Genomic DNA, 15,767 nt, shown 5'->3' with positions numbered 1-15,767 from the left:
CAAGTTGCTAAACTGAATGAAATATCAGCATCAACATCCATAAATCATATTTAGACATAAGGTATATCACGTCAGAAGAATGTTTGCTTTAAAGGAACAGTTTACAAATACATTTACGGTGTCATAAATGATTTTTATAGACATTTACTAAAAACACTTCAAGTTAAAAGCATCCTGTTAACTGTACTAAATTGAGGTACATGGAGAACATTCAGCTTGTGCTTTTTGCACTTATTATAAATCAAAGCTAATTACACATCTAAACTTACTGCTATCACATCAATTTTCTTCAAATAATGGTTCATTTCCATTACAAACCTAAGGTTGTTCCCTATTCTCTCTAAAGGCCTGAAGTTACTTCTCTAAATCCTGGTAAATACTCAATTATCTCACAGTGCTTCTTAAAATATCAATGTAGATGGGAGATTTAGTAGTAAACTGTCATGTTCTATAACTAATGCCGAATTTGCTATTTTTTGTTATGGCTCATCAAGACAGAACATGTGGTTTTACTCACTGATGGTTTCTAAAAGCCTGTATAGAATTTGCTTTTTCCTAGTGGTAAGCTCTAGTCATTTGGTTTGTGCAGGGAGCCACTCATACCTTCCTCCTTGGAACTGTTCTCATAAAGGACATGAAATGAGTGTTAGATTAGTCTATAATAACATCAGAGTGCTATACCAGTGAACATTTTTTGGAAGCTTGAAAATTCAGATGACCACTCACTAAACATAAAATTATCATCCACAAATATTTTATTCACATCAAACTTGCACAGTAGCAAAATAAATCAAAACATAACTAAGCCACATATTAAAGAACAATATACAATAAAAATTTGAATTTTTCAATGGCATTGGAAAAAAGTATTTCCATAAATAACATTTACAATTCTATTGTTAGTTCTTTCAAGGTGTCTGAAGCTTCACAGTGCTAGAATTGATTTTTATCACAACACATGCAAAAAATGTGCAACATAATCCATATTAATGACACAAAAAGCACACCAGTTATTTGTCATTCCAACACGGCCATGCCACTCTATGTTTCTAAAAACAAACAACCCCCAAATCCGGGTCCCATTCATTCTTCAATTATGCCTTTAGTCACTCTGCTTTATTATATTCAAACAGTCACTGTTAGTGCTCTTCACCACGCCTTTCAGGATGACGTCACTCCCTGCCTGCTGGCTGTCAGGACTGGGGGACGCCCCTCTCCCAGACTCACCTTCTTCCGGATGTCTTCATCGTTTGCTCCTAGAGAGGCATAGAGCTTGAATGCAGCCTGGCGGAGTTCATGAGCATGTTTTAAGTCATGATCAAGCTACAGGAGAGGAAAATAAAGACATGTTCAAATCAGACCACAAATTAAAACTTCAATTACACTAAACAAGTAGACTTCAAGAAAAATTAACATCTATTAACATATTTACTAATGCTGTAAATGAAATTCCCCCATTATTTTGGGGTTTTGTTCACACATGACTGAGGTTTGCCTATGCTTGCCTCTGCATGCCTGAAATGCATATTGTCTGCTTCTGTCTAAAAGTGAACACTGTAACATTTGGCACTGATAGATAAAAACCTTTGATCCCAAAATAGTCTAAAAACCCATTATTATTAGATGGTAGTTTTACTGGCACTGATATTTCATCGCAGCAGCTCTTTGGAATGCTCTCCTCCAAAAGAAAGCACATGCTGGCCTTTCTAGCCCCAGAACACAACTGGTAGCTTGAGTACTACTACACACCAATGTCTTTAGAAGGATTTCACTAAATTTCTCAAACATCAGAAAGTTGTAGTGCACCTGAGAAAATGCTTTGCCAACAACTTGTATCACAAGAGACATTAAAGGAATGAGGGCAGAAGGAAAATGCTAACAGACTTAAGTATGGTTCTGCACAAATGGGAATGATGAAATTATTTGTGTGGTAAATATAAGGTACTTTTCTTATTACTGTAGTCTATTTAAAAGATACTTGAATATTTAAAGCAAAAATAACAAAGTATTGGGGGTACTCATAAGACATATAAAAGGTACTGTATGACAATAACAGCACAAAAGACAGAAGCAGGAAATGAAACTTGTAAATCTAATGAGAGCAAATATAAAAATATAAAACAAAGAAATGTAACTTAGCCTCAGACTCATATCAGTCCTATGGGAGAACGTAGAACCACCCCACAGGACTTTCAAGGCTGTAAGTGGTACAGAAGCAGACTGCCACAGCTCTTTTCTGTAGAGCAGCGGATGGGTTTGAACTACTGACCTTTCACTTAGTAGTCAAGCACTTGAACTCTGCACTACCAGTTGTTGTTGACTCGGTTCTGACTCATAGTGACCCTATGTACAACATAACCAAACACTGCCTGGTCCTTTGGTATCCTCACAATCACTGTGATATTTCAATGCATTGTTACAGCAACTGTGTGAATCTGTCTCACTAAAGGTTTCCCTCTTTCTTTTTTGCTCACTCTCTACTTTACTAAGCATGCTACATTCCTCCAGAAACCGGTCCCTCCTGATAACATGGCCGAAGTATGAAGAGACAATGTCTGGACATCCTTGCTTCTAAGGAACATTCTGATTTGACTTCTTCAAAGACAGATTTGTTTCTGCTTCTGGCAGTCCATAATACTTCCAGTATTATTATCCAACACCATAATTCAAAGGCATCAATTCTATTCTGATCTTCCTTATTCACTGTCCAGCTTTCACATGCCTATGAGGTGACGGAAAATCCATGGCTTGGGTCAGACATACCTTAGTCATCAAACTGACATCTTTGCCTTTGAACACTTAAAAAAGGTTCTTTTGTAGCAGATTTACCAAATGCGGTATGTCATTTGATTTCTTGACTCCTACTTCCAAGATTGTGAAGCCAAGTAAAATGAAATCACTGACAACTTGAGTATCTTCTCCATTTATCATGCTGTTGATTACTGGTCCACTTGTGAAGATTTTTGTTTTATGGTGAGGTATAATCGCTACTGAAAGGAGCCCTGGTGGCTGCTGTATATGCACTGAACTATTAACTGCAAGGTCGGCAGTTCAAACCCACCAGGAGAAAGATGAGGTTTCCTGCTACCGAAAATTTACAGCTTTGGCAATATTATACAGGGTTGCTATAAGTCGAAATGTACACAATGGCAGTGGGTTTTGGTTAAGCTTTTTAAATCCCAAGTGAAAATTATAGTCTGATCTTCATTAGTATTAAGTGCTTCAAGTCCTCTTTGCTTTCAGTAAGCAAGGTTGTGTCACCTGCAAATCACAGGTTGTTAATGAATCTTCCTCCAATCTTGATGTCACTTTTTCGTCATATAGTCCAGCTTCCTGGATTATTTGCTCAGCATACAAATTGAAAAAAGCATGGCAACAGGATACAACTCTGGTGCACATCTTTCCTGATTCTTAACTACATAGTATCCCCTTGTTCTGTTCCAACAAATGCCTTTTGGTTTATGTATACATTAAGCATGGGCATAATGAAGTGTTCTGGAATCCCCATGTTTCGTAATGTTATCCATAATTGTTATGATCCACATAGTTAGATGCCTCTGAATAGTCAATAAAACATAGGTAAGCATCTTTCTGGCATTCTCTGCTTTTAGCCAATATTCATCTGACATCAACCATGACATCTTTTGTTCCATGTCCTATTCTGAATCTTGTTTGAATTTCTGGCAGTTCCTGTTGATGTACTGATTGATGCAACCATACTGGTTACTAATTAAGAGGCAATGCTTTTCCAACGATGGCGTGTTTAAATATACTTTCTCTTATATGTAGAGAAAACGATCTGACAAACAGGTTGAGAAGAAAAAGCCAAAAGGAACACTTGTCTTTTCAAAGGAATTTATAGCTTGAGGAAAAATAGCAAAATTCAGTCCTTCAATATCACAAGGTAGTGGTTAAATGGTGCTTCAGCTACCAGTAGCAGGTCCAAAGCACAACATAAAAGTAAAGAAAAGACAGCAAAAAGTAAAAGAAAAAGCAGTGAAAAGAAAACACTATCTGTAGTAGAGTAAAAGAAGGGCACTCAGACACCTGTAACAAAAGATTACTCTTGACCTACATACTGAGAAGGGATTGCAACAGAGATGATTCTATGACCTCAAAGAGGATCAGATGGTGTTGGTAGATACCCAGAATAAAGACTCTATTAGTTTGGGGTTTTAGTGGGCAGTTAGGGATGCACTTATCTTCTTCCTGGCTTACCTGCTTAGTTAACAAAAACTGACAATAATTAGTACACAAAAGGGTGTTAAAATGTAATTGTCAATTGTTTCAAACATAGGAACAGTAAGAAAAACTTTTAAAAATATCTCTCTTGAGCTGCTGAAAGGAAAGAGAGAACATACCCTTTTAATATCAGTGATGGCACTCACTGAGCTGGGATATTTGAAGTAATCGGCAAGCATGGCAATGAGGTGATCAGTTATGCTAGCGATTCTCTGTAGCTCAACATCTGGTTCAATCAGATATGCAAGAGTCTCAGCTCCTTCAACTCTCTCCTCCAGTAATCTCTCTTTACTGCACATTCGAACCAAACAAGGCAACGTCTGCAAGACAGTGAGATTAATTAGTTGTGTGTGGTAAAAGCAAAGACAGCTTGATGGTGATGATGTAGTGATTAAGTCAACTCAATGATTTTACTGGGAGTGTTGCTTACGATCAATGTTTCCTTTAGTGGCTTTCAAAGTTTAACAAAAGTTTTCTTTGGAATATAAAAATAAACAAAATTCAGTGCATATTAGTCATATGTGTACTGACATACTAACTGCTACCTCATACATTTAATCTACACTAATACAAACTGTAATTAGGCTTTTGAGATTGATAAAACTGAAGCTTTATTGTACAGTCTTGTGACACTGTGGGTTAATGAGCTGGACTGAAAGTTTGGTTTGAACTGCAAGGTTGGAAGTTCAAGTCCACCAGCTGCTCCTTGGAAACGCTATCCAGGTTTGCTATTAGTCAAAACTGACTTGATGGCACTAACAACAAAGTATGAAAGATGGTTTTACCCCACCTATGTATTTAGTTACTGAAAAGATATACATTATTTTAATTAGAAACGATCTTGCTTTAGAAAAACTGTGCTAGTTTTACCTAATAAACTACTATGGCTGTGATGACTATTTCATTTTTGGTTTGACAATTAATAGTTCAGTTGCAAAAACAAAACACAGCTTCAAAAATACCATTACTTACATTCTGCCAGTGCTCCTGTACTGAGAGAAAAATGCCACAAACACAGTTCCTAGGTTTTCCCAAGAGCTTCTTAGAATGACTGTGGTATTAACTAGTTCAAATTTAGCTCTGCAATCCTTCAACATCACTGGTCTTAGTGATTTACCTACATTACATTAAAACAACCTTTAGGTTGACCCTAAAGGACACTGTAGAACTGTCCCACAGGGTTTCCACAGGTGAATATGTTTACAGAATCAGACTACCACACCTTTCTCTCATGGAGCAGCAAGAGGGTTTCACTACCTTTTAGTTGGTAGCCAAGTATCTACCTTAGTGGTAGTGGTGGGTGGTGGTGGTGGGTGGCGGTGGTGGTGGTGATGGCTGTGTGTCACTGAGTTGGTTCCTACTCATAGCGACCCTGTATAGGGTTTCTAAGGCTGTAAATCTTTAGAGGAACAGAAAGCCCCATCTTTCTCCCTAGGAGTGGCTGGTATATTCAAACTATTGACCTTGTGGTTAGCAGATCTGCTTGTAAACCACTATGCTACCAGGGCTCCTTTGTCTACCTTATTTCTTAAGAAAAACATTCCATTTACTTATTATTTCTAAGGCTGGTCAAGCACATTTACAAATGTGAGAGTATAAACTGAAATGTTATAATTATAGGGTGCCCTCCACAACTACCATAGTCAACTGAGCTCTGCCGTTTTCTAAATCCCTATTATATCTTTATCACAGAGTTTATTACATTCTATTATTCACTATTGATTTCCGTCACATTAGTTCAGGCTCTACAACTGAATCCTACACTCATGATGGGAAAACATATTCTTACTTCCCTTTGAATAATTAGTTACTAACATGGCACTGTGGGACAAAGCACTGGACTGTAAGGTCAGTGGTTCAAATGCACCATTTGCTCCTCAGAAACCCTATACAGCGTTGCTGTGAGTTGGAATCGACTCGATGGTACTTAACAACAAACAACACTAAACCACATTTAAGATGGATTACTGAATTTCATGCTCATAACTCCACAAAGAAGATACTAAACTTAGTTCACCAATGAGGAAGAAAAGAAAGGTTTGAGAAGTTAAGTAAGTTAAATAAACTAAGATCACTTGAATAGAAGTCCTTAGCACTGTCTGCAGGAGTGTTTATTTAGGGATCATCAGGATTTATTATTAATAGACTCTTCATCAAAGACTAAAGCAAACATTGTTCATCTTCTTGGTGCTCATTTACTTTGTTTCACTGAGCAGTAACCAGAGATCTCACATACATAAAATAGCACGCGACCAATTTATTTACACTTATTTTGTTCTTTATAACTAATATGAAATTTTCATGTATTTCATATATTGTCAGCCTCATAATAACCCTGTGGGATGGATTTGTTGTTGTTAAGTATCGAGTTAGTTCCAACTCATAGCAACCCTGTAGACAGTTTCCAAGGAGCAGCTGGTGAGCTTGAACCATCAGCCATGAGGTTCAAAGCAACCTTGTAGTCCAGTGTATTAACCCAGAGAGCCACACCAGGACTCCTACGGGATGGACAGGTAAGAATAATTGCCTCCATTTTCATTAAGAGCCTGGGTGTGTCCAAGGTTATCAAGTGATACAAGGCAAAAACTAGAATCCATGTCTTAAGACTTTTAGAATTGGTCTCTTCTCCAGGGTTTTCTGAGTTCTAGTTGTATTTGACATAATATGATAACAGAGATTACGTTCATATGTGTCATTTACTTATTAGCTCTCACTGTAGCTTTTGACTACCAACAGAGGTGATATTGGTAAACTCCTATAAAATGTGTTATAAACTGAATGGAGAGCAAGAATTAAGTATAATATTTTTTATTTCACCTGAATTTTAAAGATTTCTTGTAAATTCTATATCCTAATTACTATAAAAACTGGAATGTTGTTAACAAGAAAGGATTTTTTCACTTTGCCTTTCAAAACACATCTAAAACCAGTATTTTAAAATTACATGGCACCTCAGTGAAAGGACAGCATGGTGGTTTCAACATTATTTTATGCTGTGCACACATAAAAGACTTTAAAAAAGAAAAAAGGCATACCAGTTATTTACATTCATGACTTACAGGACTGGATAATTTTTACAACATATTTTTGAAAGAACTAATTAGCTTACCTTTAATACAATACAGTTGTCATCTGTCCGAATTGCTCCAGCTCTACACATGTAAGTTAAACTGGAATAAGATGGCAGAAAGTAAGTTTTTGCTTGCCTTTAAGATATCATTCATATTTATTAAATAAAAGAACAAAGACAAGTACTGTCATTTCTCTTGAGAGCAAAGGTTCTGACATTTTCTTATTCAGGTAAAGAAAATTAACTGATATATACAAACAATGACCCACATATTTATAAGAGACTATTACTTTACCAACAAGGCAAATGCTCAGTTTTGAAGTTAAGATAAAAATTATTAAACATACAAATAATAAACAAGCAATGAGTGTTATCAGTGACTCGTTGAAAAAAATCTCACCAAAACGCTAGAGAGCCATAAGTTCTTAAATACTGACAATAAACATTTAACACAGACCCCCTAAACAACAGGTGTTCAAAACATTGTTGAAAATAATAATACAGAATGTTCATGTACTGAGTACTCACAAGAGCCAGGAATTGTGTTAATATAACCAAACAACATAATTATATTATAAACTGTCACATTTCTAAGAGGATTTTTAGTTTGTTCTTCTAAAGATGAGAAAGCATATTCCTTGAAATCATACCTTGGTTATCAACTTCAGCTTCACTCCACGTCTCTATATTGTTATATTTTCCTTGCTAAATACTTAGCACAATAAGTATTAGTTAAATCTGATTTCATTGTGTATTATCTCAATTGAAATACAAAGAAGAGTAAGTTGAAAAATTTTATGGAATCCTAAATTTTATCTGATAGTTTCTGTTTTGCACATTACTAATGGTTGTTGTTGTTGTTATGTGTCGTGGAGTTGGTTCCGACTCATAGGAACCCTGTACAGGGTTTCCGAGTCTGTAAATCTTTACGGGAGCAGAAAGCCTCATCTTTCTCCCGCGGAACAGCTGGTAGTTTCGAACTGCTGACCTTAAGGTTTGCAGCCCAATTTGTAACCACTTGGCTACCAGAGGTCTGAGTAAAAAAGCTGACATCCTTATCTAAGAAAATGTGAGACAATTCCATGACTTTCAGATTTCAAACTCCCAAAACAAGATGCAGACTGAAATTCAACTCGTGGTATAGGTTGTCTAAAAATACTCTAAGGAGGGGACAAAAGCACTGTCTTTCTCCCATCATCTTGACTTTTACCATTTTGCTGATGTGAGCTGCATCTCAATAGGCTTATCCCTCTGTAACATCTTCACAAAAATTTGTGGTAACAATTCTCCATCAACCAAAACTAAAAATAAAACAAATAACAAGGATTTAAGGAAATTCTTTAATATGCAAAGTTAATAAAGTAAATCATGTAAGTGCAATTAAAAGTTCCAGCCTACCATTTACCAAGGTCATTGATACCTGGGGGTTTTCAAAAGCTAAAACTGAGAAGCATTTCAGGGCTTGCATTCGAACCTGTAAAAATAAATGAACAAAAATTGCATGTATGTTAATTTTTCAAGTGACAAATACTTTTTTAATCTTTTGGAATCTAAATTCTTTTTCTGAAGAAATAAACATACAATGTGCTGCTGTAGGATAAGCACTCAACCTGAGGTTGGTAGTTCAAACTCACCAGTTGTACCTCGAAAACACTATATAGGGTCACTGTGAGTCAGAAGTGACTCGAAGGCATTTAACAACAACAACAAAATACTAACAGAAGTCCTCAAAGGGATACAAATAACAATTACATTTCTGAAGAGCACAGTACGAATGAAACAAATTATAAAAAGTTAAAATTAAATTTGAAGTAATAGAAATAAATAGCAAAACCTTGTCAAAGTTAAAAGAACGACAATGCACAAAATATGTTGGTAAGACAAAGTCTCCTATGAAATCTTATATTTTGTAGGGATCAGTTTTCACCAGATGATCTAGTTCTCCCTCATTTCCAAAAATGAGCCTATAGATATTCTGATGTGGAATCTGAGATTGGCAAAAAAAGATCGCTGGGGTATGAAAATGCCCTGTGCCTTGCTCTACAACACTAGCATGTGCCTACAGGTAGAACCTAGAATATGTTAATGACACTGACAGTGGAGCAGCCTTGGCAAAACAGCAATGTTACCAGTTGCTTTTCTTTCTACAACTTGTAAGTTTCAAAATTTGTTACAACAGATATGGGAGTTCAATGAAGAAGAAAAAGAAATGGAGGAAGAGCAAGCTATAGAATAGGGAAGAAGAGGAGCAATAAAAAGAGCTCCAAGCAACTGCGTCAAGATTTTCAAGTGCTGACAGATGTCAGCCTTTGAGTGGGCAGAGCAGGTGAATGAAGCTGCTCTCGTGCATATGTTCTTTCCCTGTCTCTGGCTAATCTTGAACTGGCTTCCACACCTATCCGTGACCACTCACCCAGACTAAACTGTGGACGTCTCAGGTATAGACAAAACATACACATTTGCAGGGCTTAGTCTATAACAATGCCAAGGATCAAAAGAGCATAGGATCAGTGCTCATAGATAGAAGACAAAAACGAATTCTTTCCCTGCTCTAAAGGAAATTCCTGGTATACCCAGTTCTAATGTGACACAGTAAGAACAGTGTGTCCCAATTCTCAAATGTGCTCAAAGTTGCTAGATGGGCAACAACGAATGGCCACAATTTTAACTCAATGCCTGATACTAAAACACTGCTTACCTATATGAGGGAGCTTCAAAAAGTTCATGGGAAAATTCCATGATCTTTTCATTCTATCTTCTAACAAACATTTGGAAGCGCCTTCATAAACATAAGAGGAAATTTAACAAATAAGGTTGAAAACCTGACCTTTAAAATTAAAATACAAAACAGAACATATGCTAAATACTGATGGGTATTTGAATATATGTTGTAAGTTTGAGTCACTGTGGCTAAATAAATGTCTCAAATATAAAATCCAAAGTCTTTCAGATACAACGTGCTACTTTTTCTATCTATTTCAAGGCACCACCTGAAATTGCAGCCTTGGTACTGGTGTCTAACGAAGAAAGACTTTAAATACTCTATACACATTCAAGGGTAAAATCAATAGTAACACATGCTACAACCATATCCTGAAAAAACATAAACACAAAGGCAGCTTGCTTGCTTTCTGTTATTTTAAAGAGAATTCTATAGGTAAAACAATACTCTATAACACAGTCCTAATAAAAAATTATTCTTTATCATACCTATTAAAGACACAATAAAATATGTGGGCCTCTTTCTAGAGCAGGATTCTAGAAACCAAAAATAAGGTATAAAAATCTGGCCACAATGTTTAACATCTTACTTTGTAGGAGACTGAGGTTAGTAGGTGAGCAATATTCTGAACTGCACCATGGTTAAATAAAATTGTTTGATGATCTGGCCCCTGTAAGAAAAAAGAATAAAATAACATGTTAAGAAGAGTAATGTTTCCAATTATTTAGCTTGCTACCTTGTGTGGCACCACTGAAGGATCAGCACCAGATTGTGAACCACAAGGTCGGCAGTTGAAAGCCACCAATCACTCCTCAGAAACCCTATACAGGGTCACTGTGAGTTGGAATCGACTCGACAACACTGAACAATGTTTACTGAAAGTCACCACAATGTACAACTCTCAGTCATTTTTTTCCTACATAAACAGCAATGCTACCAGACACTGCCCCGCCCCCCACCACCCAAAAAGAAGGAAAAGCTGGGTAGATACTGTTTTCAGTCCTACAAAGGGCTGCCATCTTACCTCAGCCCAGATCTAGAACTGATGCCTCCTAACCTCCCCAAATTAAGGAAGGAGGCACAGCTTTCTGGCACAGCCTTTGACAACTCTTATATGGCACACCACCACAGCAACAGAGTCACTATGGGCTCTGCATTTTATGTGCACACCCTTTCCCTCTGCCCCCCAGGAGACAGTGGCACAGTCATTCTTAAGACTTAAATTCTAGGCAGGGGAGAGCTAGAACTGGGCCAGAATCTAACCTGCATCAAAATATCAGGGAAGTTCGCACAATGCTATGCTGAGAAACACAATGCTCCGTTACTGAGAAGTGAATAGTGTGTCTTGGTTTCAATTTCTAACTCATAATTGTTTCTCTCTTTTTTTTTTCTTCTTTCAATTTATAACTTCTTAGAGTAGGAAGGTAAAGAAGAAATTTAAGGGACTTTGTATTTTTCATAAATTCTGTTTCCTACTAATCAATCAATTGAAGATCTTCCCAGTGGTTGGTACTAATGGCTATAGCAAAGTTTTGAATTTGACACAGCTTTTATTCATTTTATGTCCCACTGCCTCCACTTATTTAATAAAAAAGTCAATTGGAACTAGGGATGTTATCTCATGCTTGTCATTTTTAGCAAGAGAAAGATGCAGCACTGAAAGGTAGGTTACTTGTCTGGGATCACCAGCGGAAACCAGTGACTAGCTCAGAACAAAAAGCCCTCAAACCAACCTTTCTGACCCACTACTCAGTTTGGCAAGATACTTATTCTTTCTTAGACCAAAACATCCATCATTTGAAATAGGAACATTAGCATATACATTTCTAAATACCATAGCAGTCATATGCTATTTTATAGGAAATAATCCCCTAAACAGAGTCCTGGTGTGGTGCTGTGGGTTAATAAAAGTCAGTTTGAACCACAGTCAACAGTTCAAGCTCATCAGTTGCTTCTTGAAAGCCCTAGGAGGGCCACTATGGGTCGGAACCAACTCGATGGCACTTAACAACAACAACATAAAACAGAATCATGGTGTGACACTGTAGAAGAGCACTGGACCACTAGGTCAGTTTGAATAGCAAAGTCAGAGGTTCAAGCCCACCAGCCGATCCTCAGAAACCCTATAAAGGATCACTATGAGTCAAAAGTGACTTCACAGCAATTAACAACAACAAACAAGAGCCCCTAAACATTTTATATACCGGGAAGATGATTCTTTTTGTGAACAGTATCAATTTCACTCAGTATCAACACATTTTTTTTGTTTCCGAAAGAAAATAAAATAGCTTATATTCTGCTGATTCTATAAATGTTTCAGGCCAGCATTTCACACTTTCCTATCACTTACAATACCACACAAAGTGATGAAGGATTGGAAAGAGAACACTTACAAACCAAATTGGCGAGGGTCACATATCTATGCTATTTTCTAACTGCTCCCCAAATAAGTGAAAATTAGTCACTTGATTCTAGGAAAATTATCTTCATTATAATTTAAACATTTAACCCTGTTCCCAAATCCTAGCAGATTATCACACTCTATTCAATTCTATTTAAGACATTTGGAATTTAAGACTTTCGTCAAACATTTTTGAGGTTTCTGAGATTGTTCGGTGTGTCAGTCAACTCACAGGACGAAGCATGCCAAACAATCCTTTACTCTCCAGAGGTGGGTAAAGAAAGGCTTTCAAAACTTTATTGCAAATCATTTGCTACAAATAAGCCCAAACTTCAGAGTCCAGGATTTCCCAACAATGAAATGATGCTGTATAGCCATTCCTGGCAGGCAGGTAGGGAGAGACCTACCCACCCCCCAACCCCCAGAGCTCAAAGTGCCATGGAGTCGGTTCTGGCTCATAGCGACCTTGTATAGGATTTCCTAGGAGCGGCTAGTGACCTTGGATTACTGACCCTGCAGTCCAGTGCATTAACCCACAGCACCACCCCAGGGCTCTAGGCCTCCTTAAAAATCGCTTAGCATCAATTCCCGAGTTCTCCGGAGAGTACAGCATCATAACCACAGTCATTCCAAATGGCCAATAAAAACTTGCCCTGGAGGTATAACTATCTCTCAAATTATGTTAAATTATGAGCTCTGAATAATCTCACTCCTAAAAAGTTAAAAGTAAAAAAAGGTCCTGGTGTGGCACTGGATACGCACAAGGTCGGTGTTTCAAACTCACCAGCGACTCCTTGGAAACCCTACAGAGGTCACTGAGTTGGAAGCAACATGAGAGCACTTAGGAAAAAGTGCAACATGCGTATAGTATTCTACCATGTGCGTTACAATGATGGAAGAGAATATACTTATGCATTTCTTTATAAAATATCTTGAAGAATATAAAAGAATCTCTTAATATTAGGTCACCTCTAGGTAGGAGAATGGATTGGCTGTGGACAAGGGTGGAAGAACAATGAGGTGCAAAGGGCCAAAGCAGCACCGGCTACTTAATCATTCTGCCAAGCTCAGTTGATGATTAATCTGGGGTGTCAAAATTTATAAGGAAGGCAAAAAACCGCAGTATGCAGACATGTGCGCTGAGGTTTATCTTCACAATTTATCCTACTTGCTACTTGTTGTTAAATGCCAACTAGTCAGTTTCAACTCACAGTGACCCTGAATAGGGCTTCTAAGAAGTGGCCGAAACTGCCAACTTTGTTTTCCAGTGCTTTTTCCCACAGCGTCACATACATCAGATTCTTAGGAAGCCTGTCTTGTTAGCTATCCCCTTACAACCTATACCAGCACTCTCATAATGACCAAGACATCTATGTTTCAAATGGGACTAAGCACTTACCATATTCAAAGCACTGTGCAGCACACAGCAAACACCTAACAAGGTACGTATAACTGCAGAAGCAGGATGAGATGGGAGGACAGAGATCACTCATGTGTCCTAAATATGCCAACACTTTCAGGTACTACAGAACCACGATTGTGCTTTTCTGAAAGGATATCTCACAATAAATATATCAAGCAATTTTACACTCTGGGAAGCAGAAACACCAGAGATGGAGGCAGAGATGGGGACATGGAGAGAGGGAGCAGCTGAGAACTCTAGATTCATGGGAAGAGAGGGACTGAGAGCTGGCGGCCTGGAGGCAAGACTTGCAGAATGTGCCCTTTGGTGGTGTAAATTATTGTGCCTGAGTGTAAATTATAATAAGCCTGAGCGTTTAAAAAAAAGAAAAGAGCTAAAACGAATAGAGAGAAATACTGTTAATTAATGGTACATGTAGAGGATTGTAATCACTGTAATGAAACAAGGTGTATGATTTGTTGAATGTAAAACTGATGATCTGCCCTGTAAATTTTCACTCAATTCACAATAAAAACTTAAAAATAAATAGTGTGAATATTTAAAAAAAAGGCTGCTCTGGGAATTTAACCTCATAAATAACCTTAGGATCTACACTAAATAGTTTCAATAGTATTCAATAAAACAGCTTATATTAGTGAGAAATTAAAAACTCCCTAAAATGGACAATGAACCTTTGCTTTAGCAAATTATGGAATACTATATCGTGATTACAAGCATGACTGCAAAATTATACTTACTATTGAAATGCACGTACATTTGAGCTATCTTCATATTTTTAAACCGCATAGACTATTACATGCAGTGGTTAAGACAAAAGGTGATCATGTAAAAATAAAAATCTGGAATATTAATCTGGGGGGTAGAATAATGGAGGAGTCTCCAGGTAGCACAGAGAGTTGTGCTCAAGCACTCACTGAAAGGCTGACACTGAACTCAGCCAGAGGAACCCTGGAAGAAAGGCCTACTGATCTGCTTCTCCAAGGTCACAGCCGTGAACACTTTTCTACTCTGCAGCACATGGTGTCACCATAAGTCACAACAGACAAGATGACATCTGGTTTGATTTACTGGTTTTAGGACAATGAAAGGTTAAAAAAAATTTTTTTAAATATGGTAATATTTCTCCTGAATTAATGCTGACTTGGAGGTCAATACACTTATCTATCATCACTGGGCTCAAGTATGGCAACAACTGTGAGGTTGGCCCTGGACCGGGCAGTGTTCCCTTCTGTTGTGTACAGGGTCACTCTGAGTCGGTACCGACTCGATGGGACCTAACAACAACATACAAACTCACAGTGCAAGGATTCTTAATTGGAAACCTCTGAATCAATGAATGCAGTATTCAAATTTCATGTCTGACTATAAAATTTGAAATGTGGTTGGGTCACAACCCAAACAGTCAGATTTAATATACCACAGCTCTGGAATGCACCAATTAACAAACAAACTACAGGATTTAAATAATCATTACAGACTCTTAGAAATGTTATGTCAGTTTCCAAAAACAAAACTACAGACAGAAAACGGCTGCATTTCCACAGAAATAATCACTACAGCTAATTATCAATATTACTATCAGCACATGCTCTAAAAGTCATTAATTTGGTGAAATCTGACTCTTCAAATGATTCAAATAAGAGTCATGTTCATTTAAAATTAAAATAAGCTATGGAGATCAGCCAATTAAAGTATTTTTGTCATAAATGGTCTAGAGCGGTTAGAAGACTCACCTTGGGTCTTCTAGTTAGCTATCAGTAGGACCATGTTGTTGTTGTTGTTAAGTGCCGTCGAGTCGGTTCTGACCCATAGCAACCCTGTACAGGGTTTCCGAGGGTGTAAATCTTTACGGGAGTAGAAAGCCTCATCTTTCTCCCGTGGAGCGGCTGGTAGTTTCAAACCGCTGACC

The 15,767-nt window shown here is 37.5% G+C and overlaps 1 protein-coding gene across 4 annotated transcripts in view; it reads right to left on the bottom strand.

Annotated features, from left to right (window-relative positions):
- Positions 1-15,767, bottom strand: part of ARMC8 (armadillo repeat containing 8) — a 150,767-nt gene that overhangs the window by 61,763 nt on the left and 73,237 nt on the right. For 3 of the 4 annotated variants that reach the window (XM_006846610.1, XM_006846612.1, XM_006846613.1), the window contains 6 exons: positions 10,624-10,704; positions 8,711-8,786; positions 8,523-8,613; positions 7,352-7,412; positions 4,362-4,562; positions 1,228-1,323 (listed from right to left, as the gene is read on the bottom strand). In XM_006846610.1, coding sequence (XP_006846673.1) covers positions 1,228-1,323; positions 4,362-4,562; positions 7,352-7,412; positions 8,523-8,613; positions 8,711-8,786; positions 10,624-10,704 — 606 coding nt within the window. The remainder of the gene's footprint in view (positions 1-1,227; positions 1,324-4,361; positions 4,563-7,351; positions 7,413-8,522; positions 8,614-8,710; positions 8,787-10,623; positions 10,705-15,767) is intronic. The other variant, XM_006846611.1, reaches the window with a different exon arrangement.

The sequence above is a fragment of the Chrysochloris asiatica genome, unplaced genomic scaffold, assembly GCF_000296735.1.
Source record: "Chrysochloris asiatica unplaced genomic scaffold, ChrAsi1.0 scaffold00028, whole genome shotgun sequence".
NCBI classification, from domain to species: Eukaryota; Metazoa; Chordata; class Mammalia; order Afrosoricida; family Chrysochloridae; genus Chrysochloris; species Chrysochloris asiatica.
This window is presented reverse-complemented; position numbering and strand designations above follow the sequence as displayed.